This window comes from Brassica rapa, chromosome A09 (assembly GCF_000309985.2).
Source record: "Brassica rapa cultivar Chiifu-401-42 chromosome A09, CAAS_Brap_v3.01, whole genome shotgun sequence".
Taxonomy (NCBI): Eukaryota; Viridiplantae; Streptophyta; class Magnoliopsida; order Brassicales; family Brassicaceae; genus Brassica; species Brassica rapa.
Genome location: NC_024803.2, coordinates 1,794,839 through 1,818,163, shown reverse-complemented (window position 1 = coordinate 1,818,163; position 23,325 = coordinate 1,794,839). Strand labels below are relative to the sequence as shown.

The following is a 23,325-nucleotide window of genomic DNA, read 5'->3' as shown; positions in this document are numbered from 1 at the left end:
TACAAATGAAAAAAAAATATGAGCAAAAAGCATCATCTAATAAATATTAATATTAAAATATACCATATATATGTTACTATCATTTAAATTTAATTATATATCATATCAAATAGAAAAAATAATTTTTTCGATTTATAAAATTTATAAAATTTATTTATATGTTCGCACCAATTTAATTATATAAGTAGTAGATAATGACTTTTTAATTATTCAATATATATTTATTATTTCATAATATGTTATAAACATATAATATATAAAATAATATATATATATATATATATATATTCATCCCGCGCAAGGCGCGGATCTTAACCTAGTGTTAACTAATATGGATTTGCTTAACTAAACAAACTTATCAATTACGAAGTACTAGGGATATACAAAAGATACGGTCCAAAAATATCTACACAACCTGGTAACATAATATATTAATCAGAAATGAGGTAATAATCTGACTCCTACGCAAAATAATATAATATATAAAATATTTATTGAATAAATAAGTTTTTGTAAAAGTTATTTTTTAAATAATAACTAAAGATATGTGAAATATATATATTATAGTGAACTGATCAAGTTAAAATTGTAAAAATATTTAGTTTTTATCAATTCAATTCAAGTATGATACATATTTAAATCTCAATATCTAATAAATTAATTTTCCTACTTATATATTGTTTTATTTATAATCATTTGTATTTTATAACAAGAATTTTATAATATTGATCGCAATTTTTTATAATCTGAGACTTTAACAGTTTTAGTAATTTATATTCGTTTTTGAAAATTTAAAATATAACATATACAATTTATTTTAATAATATAAATTTGAAACAAAAATTTTAGAGGAATTATTTTTTATAAAACCTTTATTATTCAAATTATTCAATATCATTAATTTAATATATATGTTTTAAATCATATTAGATAATTCCATATATTTTACTTAAGTGATTTTTTGTAGATTATTAATTAATTTTGTAGTTAGTTTAATGAAAAATATAATATATGTTTAAAATTTAAACCAAATAATGAATGTCATGTAACTATTCTATTAATTTAAATATATTTTTAAAATAATTCTAAGAATCAATTAATTGATGACACATACACATATTGAAATACTTCTCAAATATGTATAATCAGACATGGTCCCACAAGGTGTGGAAATAATTTATACCCAACAAATTTTAATGTTAATTTTTATTTAAATATAAATTAGTATATTACATATAAATTTTAAATTAATATTATAAATTATATAACTTTGCTATCCAACAACTGATGATATATAAAAATAGATAATATTATAAACGTAATATATAATATTCATGAACAAAAATCAAGGCAGACTTGTAGGGTTTTAGTTAATATTTTTGTTTACTGGATTTTTTTTTTTGAATTGCAAGCGTAAGTGGATATCTGTTGCTTTGGATTATTGAAACCTCATAGTGTATCGATCACCTTCCAGGAGTAGGAGAGCTGATCGAACGATGAAGCTGCCGCTTACGTTTGACCAAACCGCCGGTTGTAGAGAATCAGAGATCGCCATAAAGTGAATATAGTAGTCAGTTTATATAAATTCTTTAGTTGGTTAGTTTCAAATTCTCTATTTTGATGAATAAATGCATGTTTCGTATTTTGATGAGTATAGCTATATCGGTTTTGTGAGTCTGTGGTCTTGTTTCAAAAGGCGGTGTTGTTCATGTCCTGCTTTGTTTTCGTTTTCTATGAAAAACTTTTCTGCTTTAGAATTATTTTGCTACAGTTGATTTCTGCATACTAGAGAAATTGTTACAAATATTACCAAGATGTGCACAATTTGTAAAGATTTACCGAAACGACATGTTCGAACCGAATCAAATCTCAACAATCGGTATAGAAAAATATATGGATAATAGAAAAGAGAATAGACTACTTTCGAAAATGAATAGTATTCTTATTCTTTGATTTAGAGGTAACAGATCGTGAATTTTTTTTTTCTTCCTATTTTGGATATTTGAAAGAAATGAATATAAATTTAAGTTTCTAAGTTAGAGAAAAAGTCAAGAACAACTAGCCCATACCAGAAGGCATAAGCATCAATTCAAAGGACCATAACTATGACACAAAGCGCTAAGACCAGGAGGATGGACCACAAGACTTCATAGCTATCTCTATTAAATAATAGTTTCTACATGTGGAGATTCTGATAACCACCAATTAAATACGATATATATAAAAATTTATAAAATGGACCGACAAAGAAACAAATATTATCTTAATGACCAGAAAATGGTCCATTAAGAGGAACATATTCCGGTCATGGAGAATACAAAGTGACCATATTTAGCCCATACAGAAAAGATTCATTATAGAAATCAAGGCAAAATATTCCTTCTCAAGGGTTATAAAAAGAGGGCAAATGGATGTGAGTAATGAGTACAAACACAGACAGTAGTGAAGTGTCTAATGAGAAATAGAGGTCTAACATGGCGAAAAGAGTCATGTTTAGTAGCCAAGGATGACTTGCCTGCTCTTTTTCACCTCCATGATTCAATTTTAAGTTGATGGTTTTGGATTAATATGCATTGATGAAGTATAATAATTCAAAAATCATATTGAATCTTTGTGGGTTAGATTTCAGGCAGTCTCCTTGGCTATTTTGACATGCTTTTTTCATCCATGTTATACCTATTTTTCTTTCTATCTTTTTTGAATCCACAAAAAAATTAATATAAATTTACTTCCAAATTAATCGTTTGATCCATCTTTGATGAAGCTTTATACGAAAATACATTTGCTACAAATATCTTATTGTTTATTTTATTAATTATATTAAATTTAGATAATTTTTATTGTTTTACGGTTTTATGGTTTATATATATATATATACTTCTTATGCTTAAGTTTGTATTCATTTTATAATTTAACTAATAAAAATTAAAAGTTTTCTCTTTGTTCTTTGTTTTCGGTAAATCTATAAAAATCGCAACGAATTTAAAAAGACATTGACTCTTAAGTATTATTAGATTAAATAAGATTTTTTGTGTTATCCTAGTTTCATGTGGTATCAGAGCCAGATTATTATTTTAACTGATGTAGCTTTGATACTAACTGATATAGGTCACACTATGATAACACGATGATCCTATTTAGTCTGATAATTCTTAAGATCAGAGTCTTCTTGTGATTGTTGAGAACACCTATGTTCTAACCGATTGTAAGGATTAAAAAAACAAAGTTCTATAAATTAATAATCAAAATATTACGTACCCATACAAGTCAATGGAACTTTTCTTTATATAAGCTAAATAAAAACCCTATTCCTTATAAGAAAATGAATTATAAACTGCGATTACATGAAAAAAGATAACACCAAAAGAAAAAAGGAAAACCAAAGCCCATAAGTAATATGATCCACGCTGCATCAGTGACTGAGTGGAGGCATCGTCTAGAAGGAGATGTCAAAGATGAATAGGAGAATCATATTTGGTAGCCAAGGATGACTTGCCTACTTCTTTGAGAATTAAGATGGTCATGGTATCATGTTTGAAAGATGAATTTATATAGGTTATCTCAACTAATGATCTTGCTTATAAAGATATTAGGCAGTCTCCTTGGCTGCCCTTATATGTTCTTCTCTCTCATCTCAGACATTAACCTTCATCCAAATAAGAGAGACACGACATGAAAGATCATGTAAAGGTAATGTTTCTGACTTTGAGCTATATATATAGTGTATAAATGTATGTTTTTCATTTTGTGTATACATCAATTACATATAATGTATATATACCATGCCCACAAACACATATATCTATAGTATTCAAGGTGTTATCCAAAACGTTTTTCGAAATATTCTTTTGAGGTACATTAAATTTGTTTTATAAGGTCAGTCTGCAATTGGTGAAACGTATACCATTTTTGGTGCACCCATGAACTGTTTATTAACTGTCATTCATCCCCGAAGGAAAAAAATCTTCAAACGTCAGAAAGTTTAAATATAAAATAAAAAATAAAAAAAAATATATATATATATTTGGCATCGTCTGATTCGCATAGCATATCGCAGTTTTCACAGTGACATGTAAACTGAAAAAAAATGCTATAGTGATTTAGAAAGATGGTTCTTTGCTCCTGTTTATGTTGATACTGAATCGCAAGATGATGCAGAAACCAGTCAGCGATCCAGACGTGACCAACCATCGACTTCTAGTTCCCTTCTTTCCTTTTCATTTATTGTTTATATCTTCACATATCTAAAGAGTTTCTTCAGTCTCTATGAAAATTTACTGAAGAAATACTTTGGATAATTGAAGATATAAACAATGAATGACAAGAAATGGAAAGGAACCAGAAGACAAATGGTTGGTCACGTCTGGATCTTTTTCCGGAAATGGCATTCCGCTTCAGTTTCTGCATCACCTTGCACTTCAATATCATCCATAAACATGAGCAAAAAACCATTTCTCTGAATCACGATACGATTTTGTTTTCTGTTTGGGTGTCACTGTGAAAAATGTGATATATTATGTGAATCAGACGATGCTAGAATATATAAACTTTCAGAGGTTTAAAGATTTTTTCCTTCGGGAATGAATGATACGTAATCAACAGTGCATGGGTGCATTTTCCATTACTAATATATAATTGATTCATCGTTATTATTGGCCCGTCCTCTGTAATTAACTAACTTATTTTCTCTGTTTTCATGTGATTCTTCTTGAACGCCTCTAAAATGCCGGCAAAGGTATGCCAAGATCAGTATATCTTATGTAGTTTACAACAAAAGTTTTATGAATATACATCAATACATGTAACGTTGTATGAGCGAGTGATGACCCTTTACAAACAGTTTAAGAATCATACTTTCCATAGATCATATTTGATGTTAACTATTGGTGATTTGGCGGGCAATAGAAGTCTACATAGATGGTTTCAGATCATTCAGTTCTTGGCAAATGGTCTACATGAGAGAAATCTGACATTTCTACTGAGGTATAGCTTCCAAGTAGTGCTATATGCAGTTTGGCATGAGAGAAATGTGAGAAGGGTTGGTGAAACATCTCAGCCAGCAGCTTGTTTGATTGCAAGATTAGACAGGTTGGTTAGGAATAGAATCACATCATTGAGAAGGAAAAATGGCAGAAAGTATGAGAAGACCATGGAAGTGTGGTTTGGAAGAAGATAGAGTTTGAGTTTATGAAATTTTTTAAAGTTTAATCTATAAGTCTGATGTATAGAAAAGGAAGCAGATTTTTCTGTAAACAGGTTTTTTTTTTATTTGAATAAATTTAAAATTCTTTCAAAAAAAAAAAAAAGATGTTATCTTGTCATATGTCGATTGTAATTGTTTATCCGCAGAGATTGGGTCGGAAAATTTGGACCTCAAGTCTCAGTGATATCGATTATTGTTACGTTTGTGTATGTAATCGCACCTCCATCAAAGAGAAGCAAGAAGAACGTTGAGATTAAGATCTTTTTTTTTAACTGAGATTTAGCTTTTGATCTGGCCATTATTTTTTCATGTTAGCAAAAAGATATTATATTCTTCTTCTTTTGGAGCCTTTCTCATTTGTAGTTTACTTCTGTCATTCTGTGTATCTTCCGAATCAGAACAAATAATAGCACAACCCTTTAGTCCTTCACCAATAAGTTATTGTTATTAACAAAACCATTTTAATTTTAATAACAAAAGAAATAACAAAAAGAGTTCAAATTTTCATATAAGCTGAACATGAAACTAGCTTGTGAGCATCATAATGGCAAGTAGGGTTCTGAAACGCATTGATTTTCTCATCTTGAAGCTCTAATCAATTTGTAACTAGGCTTCATCATTAATAAAGACTCTCATTGGTGACGTACATAGTATTAAAGTTGAGTTGTATATATTTTGTAATTCGATGTAATTTCTAATTAAAAGTTATATAGTAGAAACTGTAATAAGTTTATAGTAAAAACAAGAGTTGCCCTTTTATTAAAATTGATAAGTGGTAACTTTTTGATGTATAAAGAAATATGATTTTTAATAAAATAATTGAGAATATAAATATATAAATAATACAATACTAATTAAAATAAATAAAAATTATTATTTAAAAGATAAATATGTAAATTTAACAATTTCGTATTAAATATGTTTTTTGAATTATAAAATAGTTTTCAATATATTATTTAAAAAAAATATTTACATTAATAATACTGTTTATTCTAATATCAACAGTACAATAAATCAAATGAAATAATAATAGCCTAAACCTTAAATCAAAAAAATCCAGTGGTAAGAAAATCCTTGTAAATGTTCACTCAAGAAAGATTATAAAAATCTTTGGCTAGCAGTAGCACAAAATTAGGAAGAGTAATGTTTTCAAACAAAAATAAAATTAGCTATTGCTATAATTGTGGAATTAGAACCATAAATAATAATTTAAAATTTACAAAGCCAAAAAGTCCATTATAAAAATCTTTGACACATGAATGTTTTGGAAAATTTAATGTTTCCAGTTTTATTTTTAGAAAGAAAAATCAATTAAAATTGTAACTAAAAAACATGGAATTTTCAGTGATGTTGCATTAGGTGTTTTTTTTTTTGGAAAATGTTGCATTAGGTGTTGGATTAACAATTTTATAAAGGGTGGAAGTCAAATTTGTAACTCACTTTTTTTTTTTGCGAAATTTATTGTTTCTCGGGTAAAGTATTACCGTTATATTATATCAACTGGTCTTTTGAAATCGTGTTAAAACTTCAGTGAAGTAATATTTCGTCACCAGTTTCTTTCTGTTTGCCGTATATTCAAAGTGATGTGTGTTGGCTTTTGGCTGTGGAAAGTGAAATGAAAGTACGGTTAATTCTTGAAAGATTGTGTGATTCTTCCAACAGCTATGTTCTATACTCCTTATTTCCTATAGGCATATGACAATTGTTTTAGTTCGTTACATGGCGAGTTAGCTCGGTCTGAAATTCATAATAAGAAAAGTAAAACAAAATAAAGAATACTAATAATGATGAATAATTAACAATACATCATATGATTGGTAGTTTTTTTTAACTTTTATACTACCTGTTAACCAATATCGATATTATCATGTGTTGCATTTATTTTCCCACAAAGACCGGCCGAGTTATCACCTTCTACAATTACTAGATTGTTTGTCCGCGCTACGCGCGGAAAGGTATTTTTTGATAAAAAAATTATTACGGAAATTAAAATATAGCATGGAAATAAAACTGTATTAAAATGTTTGGAGAATTGTGTACGAAATAAAGAGGAGTTTGTTTATTGTTTAACAACGTAGACAAAAGAAAAAATGGTTGTGCTGCAGAAGAGTGGGCTGGAGGGATATTGGAGTCATGTACTTTGTAGAGTTCCTTAGTAATCTTTTGGTGGAAGAAGCTTATGTGATGTTTTTCCCAGTTGTTTGGTGGCTAAAGGGCTGCCAATCATTTAAATGGAAACTGTTGATCATAATATATGAGATATAGATGTTGAAATTATCATAGAATATTTTTTTTTACCGTTGTGAGCTGGGAGATATATAAAGATTTCTTTATAGACTATATTCTTCACTTTCTCTACGTGTGAACTCCGATCTTATGCATAAAACCATCCATTTAATGAACATAGTTTTTTCGATGTCAGGTTTTCGGAGAACACGCCCCAGATCATATGTTTCTTTAACTGTGATATTATGTTCACCTTCCAAGTGAATGATTAGCTTTTGGACTGATGGTTTCCTTTTGTGAATATGGAATGCAAACATTCACCACATAGACTCACAAGCTGTTAAGTAGCGACAGTCGATGAAGTCTTGGAATGCCCTGCATAGAGCACAGTGTGGTGTAAATGTGAATAATTATTTATTATATTTTATTCACAATTTTGTATTACAAAGTCTTTAGAATTACCTGCTTTAAAATATATATATATATAGGTTTTTGTATTTATTATTTGGTTGTGTTAAGAATTATTATACTCGTTTTTTGAATTAGTATGTATCTATATCTATATTATTATTTGCGAAATAAATTTTTACAACGGAGCTCTCACGTTAAAAGTTAGAACGGTTAATATCGTTTATACCCTTAATGAATAATTATATAAATTAGTAGAAATATGAAAACGAATTTCAAATCTATCTGATTAAAAAATGATTAAAATTAATAATAAATCGTTTATACCCTTAATGAATAAATTATATAAATAGTCAAAAATAAAAACATGTTTTAAAACATAAGATAATTGTTAGATATATTCTGTTGTTATCTGAAAATAATATTTTATTATAAAATTTATAGTTAGATATAAAATAATTTATAATTAAATGCTAATCAAACAAATAAATATATTTTCTAAAATATATGTGAATGTCTTTAAAATTTAACACAACAATAAGCATATATATTTTTTGATAAAAAGTAATGAATATATATTAATAATATTTTATTTATATGTTATATCTGATAATTGACTATAAGTAAATATAATAAAATTCTCAAAAATAAAATAAATTTTTAAAACATAAGATAATTCTTAAATATGTTGTATTTTTATCTGAAATAATATTTTTAATTATAAAATATAAAGTTTAATGTTTTATTTTATCTTTTTAAAAATATAATTAATAATTTATTATGTTGGTTTTGATTTAATATTTATAAAAGGATAAATATCTATAAAAATACTATGCCCGCATGTGCGGGCGGAACACCCAGTTGAATATAATATTTAGTGTAAATGTTTGGAATATTTTGTGTAAACGTTTGGAATATTTTTTTAGATATAAAAGTATAAATTATGCTAATTTGAAAAAGTATAACTTAGTAATAGTAGAGTATAATTATTTGACATTAAACTTCTGAACAGATAGTAGTCTATATTTTCTAAAAACCATGTAGGCATAGTTTGATTCATAATATAGTATCCAATGTGTATAGTTTTTTTTTTTAATAAATGTTTACCCTAGGGAGGTTTTTAAAGTGGTAATTTCTAAATTTATTTTATTTTTATTTTTTCCATCATTAACCTTTGAGGAATTCTGTAAACCTAATTGATTAAAAATACAAAATATTCAATACAATAGTTTTTTTTTTGGATCCACCTTTACACTAAATTTGTGTTAAAACTTACATCTGATTACTTTGGAAACTGGTGTATTTTTTTGAATTTTTTTTGGTGGCTTTTAAAACATGTGTTGAAACATCTTGGTTTTAATGTCCTCGGCAATTGCAGGGAAAAGAAACATTTCCTTCAAGTTGGTAGGTAAATCTGAAATATTTTTACTGTAATACCTAATATTTATGTCCACTGACTAAAATAAGTATGCTAATATAATTTGAATAGACAACAATGGTGAATTTATAATCAAGTTCTCAAAAAGGTCTGTTGAATAGTTTGATATAAAGATAACTTTTATAATTTGATTGTCTCATTAGACTTAGCATATTAATCTAATCTATTAAAATAGAGTCTTATTTTTTATCTACCATTTACAAGTTGTCATTTAGTTTTGGACTTCCTTTAGAATAGCACGTGTTTGGATATAGAAATGTGTTTGGTTCCTTGGATATATCAACTTATTACAACTTAGTTTAAACCAACAGAGAAATAATCTTATCATCGATCATGTTTGGTTCCTTAAATATATCATCATTACTTAATTTAAACCAACCTCAAAACAAATAGTACTTCGGTTATCTATCATCTACAAATAAAATAAGAAGCTCAACGTTTTATAAATGTGCATCAGTTTAACAATACAAGTGCGACCTTTGTATACATTTATATTACATTCATTATGTCCACCCTACGTACCTTAGACTAAACCAACTTTATAATTTGCTTCTCTTTACTTGCCACGTTCTCCACCTGGTACACCAACTCAATTCAGATTTGTCAAACTTTCATCATTCCAAAAATAGTCACCACGTATACATTTACATGACTTTGTGTAATGCACCATTCCATGCAGTAATCTACTTAAAGAAGAGTTCATAATATATCATTCTAGGCTCCTAAGTATTTATGTTGCATGGTGCATTACACGATAATTACAACCTCAATATATCAATGTAAATTAAAAACAGAATGTATACATATAAAAATGATCAATTTTGTAAATTAGTTACACGAAATATTCTAACAACATATATATATATATATATATATATTAGCTCAAATCTACACTAACTTATCAATATTTATTCGTATATATCTTCTTAGATATTCAAATTAAATAAGATTCTTAGAATTATTTCTTCCCTGATATTTTAGAGTTAGGTATTAACCAACTTTCTAGCTATATTTTAAAATTAGATATCTTAACTGACATCAACCGATTTCAAAATTTATGGATCGATACTTGAAAAAAAATATACCTAGCGAGACAAACAAATGTTATGCTACGCTATAAATTAAAGCCGAACCCCATAATACAACTCACATCACCAAAAACATCTAAGACTCAAATGGCCATTTATAAATTTGACCAAACTAAAGTAGATATGGTATTAATATGGTTGATATTTGTATAAACCAAAATACCGAAAAACAAAAAAAAAAACTAAACTGAACCATAATCTTGATTGGACACCCCGTAAAACTTTATATTTAACACATATATTATAATTTCACATTAGGTACAACACATATTAAACATAAATTAATTATTTACATGTAAGAAATTATAATTTATATATATGTAAAAAAGTATATTATATCCACATATTATATAACAAAAAATCAAAAACACATAAATATGAAATGTAAATAAGCAATCTCAATAATTATTAGAAAGATTAGTCAAAGTATATCCGCGCACAGCGCGGATCCATATCTAGTTATATTTTATTACTTGGTTTAGTAATATTCTCATACCATGGGGGAAATAGCGAAGCTGTAGAATAGCTTGATATAATAATAACCATACAACTATGTATCTGTGTGTATACTGGCATACTTATAGGAAACCATTTAGCCAAATTAATAGTTACTAACATCTAACATTTATATGTTGGCCAAGCGTGGTTTGGCTATGCTTTCCAGAGTTTGGCTTCTCTTAGTGTTCTATATTTTTCGTATATACTCACTGGAAACACAACCTGTGTGCCAGGGAACTAAACAAATCAATAGGTAGACAAAAAAAACAAAATTCTATCCTATGATAATCAGTCTTTTTGGAAAAAAATTCCACAAAAAAATATAGTCTAATTTTTTTAGACAAAGGGGACTTAATCTAGGTGTTTTTGTTTTGTTTTCAAATATCCAGGGAGATATAAAACTTTTAATCCACGTTCAATGAAAATCAAAACTTGTATTAAGAGTAAAATCAAGCTAATGAGTGACATAGACTTCTATTGAGATAATATATTGGCTCTGGTTTTTAAGGTAAGGATTTACAAATATGGAAAAAAAATATTCAACTTAATTGTGCAATTGATTCTTTTGATATGGGGCATAAATCAAGGCATCTACTTTATTAAAACAGAAGTACAAAATAGAAATACCCCTTAGTTTTACTACTTATTTACATTAGAATGCCATTGATGTATTTATTGAACCTATATTTAAGCATGCTTGTCTTTTCCTAATTTAAATCATAGATTTAAGCATTTAATATCTTTCCAAAATTTAAATAATAGATTTCCTTTATCAAATCATAACCAAAATAAATTTCCTAATATATTTCGTATTAACATACTCAATATTTTTAATATTTATAAGTAATAAATAATAAAATAAAAAATCACACATCATAATCAATTTATATAACATATAAATAAAATATAAAATAGTTTATTCATATATTAGTATAATGCTTTCATAATATAAGTCCAATTAGTTATAAATATTGGATTTGTTTATATGATACATTGTGATATAATAGACGATTAAAATCACAAAATATAATTATTCAAAGTAATAAATAAAATTGTTATGTTTAAAAATGTTATATTAACAGTTATGTAATATATTTTAATTTACATATATATATTATACCATTAGTACAAAGAAAAAAATTAAAGTGAAAGAAAATATTTATACGGTCACGGGTCAAGCTCTAGAAATAAATAACAACAGTAAGATTATTTTTCTTTAACAAATTTCTTTTAATTGAAATTATAGTTCCAAATAAGTTTATATATTTTATGTATTTATAAATTTATTTTCTTTGTCTTTAAGGAAGCTTAGATTTTGAAATTGAAAAAAATATGACCGCCTCTATATTATTTTAATTACGAAATTTAAAATTTATATCAGAATATTTTATTAAACTTTTAATTTTTATTTTTATTATAACTATAAAGATTAATTTTCAATATGAATTTATGTTTTAATATTACAAATACGTCATTTAATATAAACAAAAAAAAAACTAAAAACATAAAATAAATACCCGCCCGGTCGGGCGGGTCAAGGTCTAGTTAGATATTATTTGGTAGCACTAATTTGGGTCCGGTAATTTAAAAAAAAAAGTTAGTACCATGCTTTTAACGTGAAACTCATGCTGATTCAAAAAAAGTTAGTACCATACTTTAAAAAACAAATTGTTTCCAAAATAGATTCAAAAGTATGAAATAAGCAGAATTAGGAGAAAGAGTCAAACAAAAGCCAAAAAAACTGGAAAGCTAAAACAGATAAGTGTAGTAAAAGTTGCATTCTTTGCCACGATGAGAGGCATATTAGTTCCCATCTTTAGAACGTTTAGCGTTGCCTATCTCAACACCATCACCCATCCTTTTCAGCACTACCTCTGCAGAATCTTGAGGGCTTTTGGATGGCTCAATAACGTCATACCCAGTCGCAAGTGTTCCATTACCAGAGCCACTAATTTGATCAGCAACTGGATCTTGTGTAGATGGTGGAGCAGATGGGGACAGGACATTCGTCACGGTTATTACCCGCGTCCTGCCTGAAAAATTGTGCTCAGTCACCTTTACATTGAACTTGTGTGTTTGCCCTATTGTGTTGAGCAAAACTTGCGGAACGGGCACCTCGAATCCATTTTCTTTATTTCCATTGGCCTGGCATGTTTTAAAATAGTTGTTATCTGAGACCGTAAGTGTGTAAATAATGAGTTTGTACCTCAAAATAATTGAGTTTGTACCTCAAAATAATTGCTAACCAACTCCGACGCATGCTTCCCTGTTAGCTCACGACCGGCATCGCCAAGGAGAACAAAAACAGCCTCATCACTCTTATCATAAACATAAATCTTAGCTTGGTATCTGGCATTAAAATATTAGCAGTTAGTCACCGCTAAACTAAAATTGAATCAAGGGGTTAGAGTTCATACTGTGGTTCACCGGCAACATCGTTCTTGCCACATTTCGCGCACATAAGGGAGGTTGGCCCTTTGGTTGCCTTTGTTTTGCACCCACCGCATGCTATATAATACCAAGGAGAGTCGTGGACAACATCATCGATTGTCGCAGTGCACACAAAGAAAGCATCCTGAGACAATGTGTAAGCAATTAAGATAAGTACAAATATGTTAAACAATGAATTAGAAACAAATATAATTTTTTATACCTTCACAGCTCCCTGCTTCATGTAGGAGAATATTTCTTCAATAGTCAATGTCTCAGTTTTTGTAACCACATCTGCATTGACCTGCTTGGCAATATATGGATTTCTTCCCAACCTGCTCCAACGTTTGAAAACATTTCATAACTCAAACTGATTGTAACTGGCAAGGGTTCTAATTATTATATACTAAATTTTTAAACATACCAGCCGATATACTCTTTAGTTGGTTAGACCTTGTAGTCAAAAAGACCCGTGAGGAGGTCATGGATGTGAGAGCAAGTGTGCCTGTAGTATTATGTTGTCATAGACAAAGGCAAACGAAACAGAGAATATACATATTAGTTCTTTGTTTATGCTTTTACTCTCTATGCAATATTTATAAAAATTAAACAACTACAAAGAGCAAAGCTAAACGACTGCGATGACACAGAGGTAAAGTATATGGGCTATACAGAGAATTTAAGATTGTAAGGTGCGATTCAGTCTGAGATAGTGAAAAGTGTACCTCCTAAACGTTTGGGGTAAACAGTAGTCACCAAAATCATGGAGGGAGTGTTGTCAGAAGACTTGAACTTCTTGCAGAAATCCACAGCAGCTTGGTCCCAAAGATAGAGCTTCATAACAGGTCCCCGGCAAATGATTAACATTTTCAGTTTTGGAAAATACCATAGTGTACTGTGTGATTTGGACAAAAAGGTAAACGTAAACACTTACGCATGCGACTGCACATGCACCAATATACGCCGAGTGGTTGCGAGCTCGGCATCGTCAATGAAGGGATGCATATTGAGGCTCTAGCCGTTAACCAGTTTCAAGTGTCCAATAACATCTGGTACAGGTTGAGAAGCAGAATGTTGTTGAGAAAGCTTATAATTAATAAGTTATGAATTTAAGATAACACCCTAATCTAAAATCAGATACTGTTTTTTGTAGATAGTTAGCTACTAATTGTGAGATACTGTGTACAAAATAACAAACCAAGTATGTGGAAGCAACATATTACTAAATGATAGAAAACTTACCGTAAAGATCACCTTTCATATCACAGCCAGCTTCGAAGTCTTCATAGGAATGGAACCGGAAACGGTCCTCCTCAAAGTCCACAGGACTGTTCTCAAGGGGTGCCAACTCGGAAGTGTGGGAGAAGGAGATTGTCACGCTGTGAGCAGCAACCCGGAACACCTCTTTGTTTCTGAATCCGTAGAAGTTGGTGAGAGTGTAGAGACCGCCTTGTCTCATATGTGGCATGAATTTTTTGATTCTTCCCGGTGGGACAAAGCCTTGAATAACGGTCTCCTGCAAACAAATGAAGTTCGAGCGTAAGTGAAAAAAAAAAAGAATTAACATAATTAAAATTCAAAAGAAGCTCTCCAAAGCGGTTTCAAAGTTAATCAAAAGAGAGTTTAAGTTTGGGGGAGAAGAATGAATGAAATACCGATTTCACAGGGCTTGTTTCTCTGAGTTCGATCATGTACTCAGCCATCTTCTCTCCAATCCCCTGCGAGAAAGACATGAAACAGAGCCATGTGAAGAAGTTAAACCAATGTTGACTACGGAAGCAGAGATTATGTAAATTCATGCGGCTTTACGTTATGTAGATGTATTTACCCATAAATGTGAAGCATCAGGAGTTTCTCCACCAAATAAGTTCCTGGCGCTCACAAATGCGTTCCTGTGTACGGGTACATTATGAGGGAAGAGGTTCTGGCATATGGAACAATTAATAAACTCAACCATTCAAAGGGGTACCTCTGTCCTTTGCTAGTAAGTTTAGCATTTTCTGCAACGGCTGATCTATAAACTCCGAGTTTCTTGACCCAACTTTGATTTTTACCTATCAGCGGAGAACGTATAGCCATCATCCTATGCGAGCTTTTCGTCTTGCCTTTCGATTCCAGCCAAGCTTGCAGTTTTGCTTCCATGTCTACTTTAACCTTGGGGGTCTCAACCTTGGGATTCATAGACACAACGTTTGAAATATTGATACTAAATATCTTTGACAGTAACAAAAGCAAGAGGTTAATCACTTAAACATCATACGAAGAACATGATACTAAATATCTTTGACAGCAACAAAAGCGAGAGGAAACATGCGTCTTGCCGTTCGCTTTAACCACGGCGGATTGAACGGGATTAGATCCGGTTTTCGACTCGCCGTTGCCGTCGGAGAGGAGATGATCGATTTGCTGTTTGGCTTTGTCGACATAGTGTTTCACTGAGGAGAGTGAGTTTTTGATTAGGGTTTCTAAAATGAAAAGGCATCTTCGTATAAATAGGGATGAAACAAAGAAAACGAAACAAAACTATCAATGGATGATTGAAACAAAGAAAACAAAGCAAAATATTGACATGCTTAAAGTGTATCATAAAGGAGAAATTGATTGAAGTAAAGCATAGATCTGAACTCATTCTTCAAGTTTTTCAATCGGAGAAAACGAAAGGGTATAGAAGAAGATGCCGAGTTCGTTTGTTAATTTGGAAAAAAAGAATCAGGTCCAAACGTGAATAGCACAAGTAGGACGAAGCCCACATGTTGAGGTCCATCTGATGTGTAAAAAAAAAAGAATATGATTGGTTGATTATTTTGTAATACGTGGCATAGCTATATGATGAGTATATCTTCCTTTTAGTATAAGAAGATAGTACATATATAACTCACTAAAATATTTCAGTAATTTTATTTTTATCAAATCAATGCCACGCCAATGTTAGGTTTTTTAATTTTAGAGATTAATATTAAATATTTAGCCTATTTTAATTTTACATTGTTTAAATGTTAGTACGACTCTCTTACCAAAAAAACGTATATAAAATCACATGCTGAAGCGGAAGGTGTGGTGTGGGCGATGCAGGAGCTTCTGAAGGCTGGAAGAAGAGAGGTGCGGCTTGAATCCGATTGTGAGCAACTGATTAAGCTGATAGAGGAAGAAGATGACTGGCCAGCTATGGCACCAGAACTTGATGAGATTAAAGCTCTATCTTCAGAATTTATTGACTTCTCCATAGCTTATATTCCAAGAGCTTCAAACGTCCGTGCCGACTCCCTCGCAAAGGGTGGACGATCACGCGTATTCGGGTTCCCTTTCGTCAACGGCTTTGCACCAAGTTGGCTAGCTGCTCATGCTGGCCAAGAGGCTGCTATATAGTTGTTGCAGTGTTTAGTTTTTCGATGTCAAAAAAAAAAAAAAAAATCACAAAAGATGTAAGAAAATCAAAATCAAACCAAGTTTCTGATTTTGATCACCAGTAATCTCCACAAGAACAAAACCCATTTTTGAAATGGTGAAACCGCTTGGCATCTCTAACCACAAACTCTCTATCAACAATCTTCGAAACCAACTTGATCACATCATGACAATCACTACAAACTCTCAGATTCTTAACCACACTCACCGTCGAGCCAGGAACCGTGCTCATGATCCCAAACGCAACCGCCAGCTTCTCACTATGAACCCTCAGCGTCATCTCCTTCTCTTCCTCATCAACATCGTGACACACCGACGCCGTGTTCGACACGTAACCCGCTTCCAGCAGCTTCACGTTCAACTCCTCCAAAAACTCGTAAATCTCCTCGCGCTTAGGATGCTCCTCGTCCCCAATCAAGAACACATGAACCTCACCGTTCAACTCAAGTAGACTAAACCCCGGCGGTTTCACCAATCCACGCTTCTTCATCACCGTCCTCACCCTCTCAACCTCTTTCCATCGCCCCGCGTCAGCGTAGATATGCGAAAGCAACATGTAGTAACCACAGTTCGAAGGATCCAGCTCAAACAAACGCGCTACTGATATCTCAGCAAGCTCCACGTTCTTGTGAATCCTACACGCCGCGAGAAGCGAGCTCCAAATGACAGAGTCCGGCTTCATCTTCATCGTTTGCACCAAATCATAAGCCTTCTGAAGATACCCCGCACGACCTAAAAGATCAACCATACAACCGTAGTGTTCCAGCCCCGGCTCCACCCCAAACCTCCCCTTCATGGAGTTAAACCAACGCCAGCCTTCGACGTGAAGACCGGCGTGACTACAAGCAGCTAATACAGAGACAAAAGTAATGTAGTTCGGTCGAACTCCCGAGCTTATCATCACAGGGAACAGCTCTAACGCCTTAACCGCGTGGCCGTGCATCCCGTATCCAGCAATCATAGCCGTCCACGTCCTCACATTCTTCTTCCTCATCCGATCAAACACCTTCCTCGCCGTCTCAACTCTTCCGCACTTGCAGTACATATCGATTATCGAAGTCCCGACTACCACATCATCCTCAAGACCCATCCTAACTACCTGATCATGAACGCACTTCCCTACACGCAAAGCACCCGAATGCGAAACAGCTAAGAGCACAGTAGACAACGTGATTGAGTTAAAGGTCACACCTTTATCATTCATCAGTATCCGGAACACATCAAAAGCCTCACTAGACATCCCGTTCTGAGCATACACACTCATAATCGAGTTATACGAAACAGAGTCTTTACCCACAATCTCATCAAAGATTCTTCTCGCCACAGCTACGCCTCCTTCTCGGCCCTTAGCATAAGCATCCAAGAGAGTGTTGCCAACGCTCACTCCTCTCTCAAACCCTCTCTTTACCACAAATCCGTGGATTGACTCCGTTAATCCCTTAGCAGCCACACGAGAACAAGCAGAGATTACAGAAACCATTCCCTTAGAATCCACGTCTTCATGATCTCTACCATCGAGTAACAACAACTCCTTGAATAGAGAAACGGCGTCAAGGGCGTTACCGTTAAGGTCATACCCACGAATCATCGACGTCCAGCAAACGATATTTCTAACAGGCATTTCGTCGAACACCTTGCGTGCGTCTTCGACTTGGCCGCACGTCGAGTACATGACGATTAAAGCGGAAGAGACGAAGACGTCGGAGTGGTAGCCGAAGACGAAGGCTTGCTGGTGGGTCTGCTTGCCGGAGAAGAGGTCGAGGAGGGAGGAGCATGCTTTGATAGCGCAGGGGAAAGTGGAGCGGTTAGGGTGGAGGGAGAGTTTTCGCATGGAGGAAAAGGCGCGAAGAGCTTCGGAAGAGTCGTTGCTGCGGGCGAGGTCGGCGATGACGGAGTTCCATGAGAAGACATCTGTCTTGTCGATGTATCTGTTGAAGAGAGTTGTTAAGTTTTGTCTGTCTGTTTGTCTCTCCGTGTGGAGAAGACGAGAGACGGACGAGAAGAGAGTTTTTTTACTCGGAACCTTCATTCATTCTTTTTTTTCTCTTTCTCGAATCAATATTTGTCGAATTATTTATACCAGTACATTATTTGTCAAAAATATAAAAAAATATTGTTTTAATGCATAGTTGCATCATTCACTAACATATTATGAAGGTCAAAAAGGTTTGAAACTTTTGTTGTCTTTGTTTTTTTTAGAAAATAACGATTCTATAGTGGTTAATCTACCAAATTATGGAGTATTATGAAGTTTTAGTAAATTAATTGACAAAAAACTAAAACGATGTTCATGTACCATGAAAGATAGTTTAATATACATTACTACAAACGAACAACGTGTTTAAAATTTCTATAACAACACAAATGATTATAGGCTTCAGTATATAGAACATTTACCGAAAAATTTAATATTTTCGTAGGAGGTTAACACATAAATTTTGAGAAAAATTCAAAAATATAAAAATATTGTTTTAATGCATAGTTGCATCTTTCACTAACATATGATGAAGGTCAAAGAGGTTTGGAATTTTTGTTGTCTCTGTTTCTCTAAAAAATAACGATTTTATAGTGGTTAGTCCACCAAGTTAGAGAGTATTATGAAGTTTTACTAAATTAATTGACAAAAAATTAAAACGATGCTCATGTACCATAAAAGAGAGTTTAATATACATTAATACAAATGTAGAATGTGTTTACAAATTTTAAAACAACACTGAAGATCATATGCTTCAGTATATAGAGCATTCACTCAAAAATTTAATATTTTTCGTAGCTGTTAACACATATATTTTGAAAAAAATTCAGAAATATGAAAATATTGTTTTAATGCATAGATGCATCCTTCAATAACATATGATGAAGGTCAAAAAAGTTTGAAACTTTTGTTTTCTCCGTTTCTCAAGAAAATAACGATTTTATAGTGGTTAGCCCACCAAGTTATGTAGTATTATGAAGTTTTACTAAATTAATTGACAAAAATTAAAACGATGCCCATGTACCATGAAAGAGAGTTTAATATACATTAATACAAATATAGAAAGTGTTTAGAAATTTTAAAACAACACTAAAGATCATATGCTTCAGTATATATAGCATTTACCGAAAAATTCAATATTTTCGTAGGGGCTAATACATAGATTTTGAGAAAAAAAATCAAAAATATGAAAATACTGTTTTAATGCATATTTGCATCTTTCACTAACATATGATGAAGGTCAAAGAGGTTTGGGCCTTTTATTGTCTCCGTTTCTCTAGAAAATAGCGATTTTACAGTGGTTAGGTCACCAAGTTAGGGAGTATTATGAAGTTTTACTAAATTAATTGATAACAAAATTAAAACGATGTCCATGTACCATGAAAGAGAGTTTAACATACATTAATACAAATTTAGAATATGTTTAAAAAATTTAAAACAACACTAAAGATCATAAGCTTCATTATATAGAGCATTTACCGAAAAATTCAAAAAAATACTGTTTTAATACATAGTTTCATCATTCACTAACATAATATCAAGGTCAAAGAGGTTTGAAACTTTTGTTGTCTTCGTTTCTCTAGAAAATAGAGATTTTATAGTGGTTACTCCACCAATTTAGGGAGTATTATGAAATTTTACTAAATTAATTGACAAAAAATTAAAAACGATTCTCATGTACCATGAAAGAGAGTTTAATATACATTAATACAAATGTAAAATGTGTTTAAATTTTTTAAAACAACACTAAAGATCATAAGCTTTAGTATATAGAGCATTTCCCGAAAAAATCAATATTTTCGTAAGGGTTAACATATAGATTTTAAGAAAAAATCAAAATATGAAAATACTATTATAATGCATATTTGCATTCTTAAATAACATATGATAAAGGTCAAATAGGTTTAAAACTTTTGTTGTCTCCGTTTCTCTAAAAAATAACGATTTTATAACTAGTCCACCAAGTTTGGGATATTTATGAAGTTTTACTAAATTTGTTGACAAAAATGATGCCTTTGTACCATTAAAGAGAGTTTAATGTACATTAATAAAATTTTAGAATGTGTTTAGAAATTTTAAAACAACACTAAAGATCATAGGCTTCAGTATATATACCATTTGCCTAAAAATTCAATATTTTCGTAGGGGTTAACACATAGATTTTGAGAAAAATTCAAAAATTCAAAAATTCAAAAATATTGTTTTAATGCATAGTTGCATCCTTCACTAACATATGATGAAGGTCAAAGAGGTTTGAAACTTTTGTTGTCTCTGTTTCTCTAGAAAATGGCGATTTTATAGTGGTTAGTCCACCAAGTTAAGGAGTATTATTAAGTTTTACTAAATTAATTGATAACAAAATTAAAACGATGCACATGTACCATGAAAGAGAGTTTAATATACATTAATACAATTGTAGAATATATTTAGAAATTTTAAAACAACACTAAAGATCATAGGCTTCAGTACATAGAGCATTTACCGAAAAATCAATATTTTCGTAGGGATTATAACACATAGATTTTGAGAAAAATTAAAAAATTCAGAAATATTGTTTTAATGCATAGTTGCATCCTTCACTAACATATGATGAAGGTCAAAGAGGTTTAGAATTTTTGTTGTTTCCGTTTCTCTAGAAAATAGAGATTTTATAGTGGTAACTCCACCAATTTAGGGAGTATTATGAAATTTTACTAAATTAATTGACAAAAAAATTAAAAACGATTTGCATGTACCATGAAAGAGAGTTTAATATACATTAATACAAATGTATAATATGTTTAGAAATTTTAAAACAACACTAAAAATCATAGGTTTCATTATGTAGAGCATTTACCTAAAATTCAATATTTTCGTAAGGGTTAACACATATATTTTGAGAAAAATTCAAAAATATGAAAATACTGTTATAATGCATATTCGCATCCTTCAATAACATATGATAGAGGTCAAAGAGGTTTGGAACTTTTGTTGTCTCCGTTTTCTATAAAAAATAACGATTTTATAATGGTTAGTCCACCGAATTTGGGATATTTATGAAGTCTTACTAAATTTATTGACAAAAAATTAAAACGATGCCCTTGTACCATGAAAGAGAGTTAAATATACATTAATACAACTATAGAATGTGTTTAGAAATTTTAAAACAACACTAAAGATCATAAGCTTCAGTATATAGAGCATTTGCCGAAAAATTCAATATTTTCGTAAGGGTTAACACATAGATTTTGAGAAAAAATTCAAAAATATTGTTTTAATGCGTAGTTGCATCATTCACTAAAATATTATGAAGGTCAAAGAGGTTTGGAACTTTTGTTGTTTTCGTTCTCAAAAAAATAACGATTTTATAATGGTTAGTCCACCAAGTTTGGGATATTTATGAAATTTTACTAAATTTATTGACAAAAAGTTAAAACGATGCCCATGTACCATGAAAGAGAGTTTAAAATACATTAATATAATTGTAGAATGTGTTTAGAAATTTTAAAACAACACTAAAGATCATAGACTTCAGTATATAGAGCATTTGCCGAAAAATTCAATATTTTCGTAGGGGTTAACACATAGATTTTGAGAAAAATTAAAAAATTCAGAAATATTGTTTTAATGCATAGTCGCATCATTCACTAACATATGATGAAGGTCAAAGAGGTTTGGAACTTTTGTTGTCTCTGTTTCTCTAGAAAATAGTGATTTTATAGTGGTTAGGTCACCAAGTTAGGGAGTATTATGAAGTTTTACTAAATTAATTGACAAAAAATTAAAACTATACCCATGTACCATGAAAAAGATTTTAATATACATTAATACAAATGTAGAATATTATTAGAAATTTTAAAACAACACTAAAGATCATAGGCTTCAGTATATAGAGCATTCACCGAAAAAAATCAATATTTTCGTAGGGGTTAACACATAGATTTTGAAAAAATTCAAAATATAAAAATTCTGTTTTATAGTTCCATCCTTCACTAACATGTGATGAAGGTCAAAGAGGTTTTGAACTTTTGTAGTCTTTCTTTCTCTAGAAAATAGCAATTTTATTGTGGATACTCCACAAATTTAGGGAGTATTATGAAGTTTTATTAAATTAATTGTAAAAAATTAAAACAATGCATATGTACCATGAAAAAGAGTTTAATATACATTAATACAAATGTAGAATGTTTTTAGAAATTTTAAAACAACACTAAAGATCATAAGCTTCAGTGTATGGACCATTTACTGAAAATTTTAATATTTTTGTATGGGTTAACACATACATTTTAAGAAAAATTCAAAAATATGAAAATACGGTTTTAATGCATATTTGCATCCTTCACTAACATATGATAAAGGTAAATGAGGTTTGGACCTTTTTAGTCTTCGTTTCTCTAGAAAATAACAATTTTATAGTGGTTAGTCCACCAAATTAGGGAGTATTATTCAAGTTATACTAAATTAATTGACAAAAAAAATTAAAATGATGCCCATGTACCATGAAAGAGAGTTTAATATATTTTAATACAAATGTAGAATCTGTTTATAATTTTTAAAACAACACTAAAGATCATAGGCTTCAGTATATAGAGCATTTACCGAAAAATTTAATATTTTCGTAACATATTGATTTTGAGAAAATTTTCAAAAATATGAAAATAGTAGTTTAATGCAT

General features: G+C 30.7%; 3 protein-coding genes, 1 long non-coding RNA gene and 1 other non-coding gene across 6 annotated transcripts; 2 read left to right on the top strand and 3 right to left on the bottom strand.

Moving 5' to 3' along the window:
* The first annotated feature begins 117 nt into the window (after positions 1-117).
* On the top strand, positions 118-5,628 carry LOC108870939. Its single transcript, XR_004451273.1, has 2 exons — positions 118-3,690; positions 4,736-5,628. It is a non-coding gene; the product is annotated as an uncharacterized LOC108870939 (long non-coding RNA).
* MIR5716 (microRNA MIR5716) lies at positions 4,171-4,376 on the top strand. The gene has a single exon (NR_120825.1). It is a non-coding gene; the product is annotated as a microRNA MIR5716 (primary transcript).
* A 6,725-nt stretch (positions 5,629-12,353) lies between the features above and the next one.
* Positions 12,354-14,141, bottom strand: LOC103868131. 2 transcript variants are annotated; one of them, XR_004451272.1, is made up of 6 exons: positions 14,017-14,141; positions 13,716-13,796; positions 13,515-13,626; positions 13,279-13,436; positions 13,090-13,179; positions 12,354-13,006 (listed from the first exon to the last, which is right to left on the bottom strand). XR_004451272.1 is itself a non-coding variant. In XM_009146235.3 (6 exons), the coding sequence occupies exons 3-6, from the start codon at positions 13,533-13,535 to the stop codon at positions 12,665-12,667; spliced, it is 642 nt and encodes a 213-aa protein (XP_009144483.2). In that variant the 5' UTR covers positions 13,536-13,626; positions 13,716-13,796; positions 14,017-14,141; the 3' UTR covers positions 12,354-12,664. The 2 variants fall into 2 exon arrangements, 1 of the variants encoding a protein (XP_009144483.2); XM_009146235.3 differs by having other exon boundaries at positions 13,090-13,210.
* Positions 14,142-14,226: 85 nt separating this feature from the next.
* LOC103868132 lies at positions 14,227-15,995 on the bottom strand. The gene is made up of 6 exons (XM_033279760.1): positions 15,754-15,995; positions 15,261-15,596; positions 15,120-15,183; positions 14,947-15,009; positions 14,534-14,807; positions 14,227-14,340 (listed from the first exon to the last, which is right to left on the bottom strand). Exons 2-6 carry the CDS (start codon positions 15,470-15,472, stop codon positions 14,306-14,308), a joined length of 648 nt encoding a protein of 215 aa, XP_033135651.1. The 5' UTR covers positions 15,473-15,596; positions 15,754-15,995; the 3' UTR covers positions 14,227-14,305.
* Positions 15,996-16,698: 703 nt separating this feature from the next.
* Positions 16,699-19,156, bottom strand: LOC103846272 (pentatricopeptide repeat-containing protein At3g26782, mitochondrial). The gene has a single exon (XM_009123171.3). The coding sequence runs from the start codon at positions 18,723-18,725 to the stop codon at positions 16,752-16,754; it is 1,974 nt and encodes a 657-aa protein (XP_009121419.1). The 5' UTR covers positions 18,726-19,156; the 3' UTR covers positions 16,699-16,751.
* Between the last annotated feature and the right edge of the window lie 4,169 nt (positions 19,157-23,325).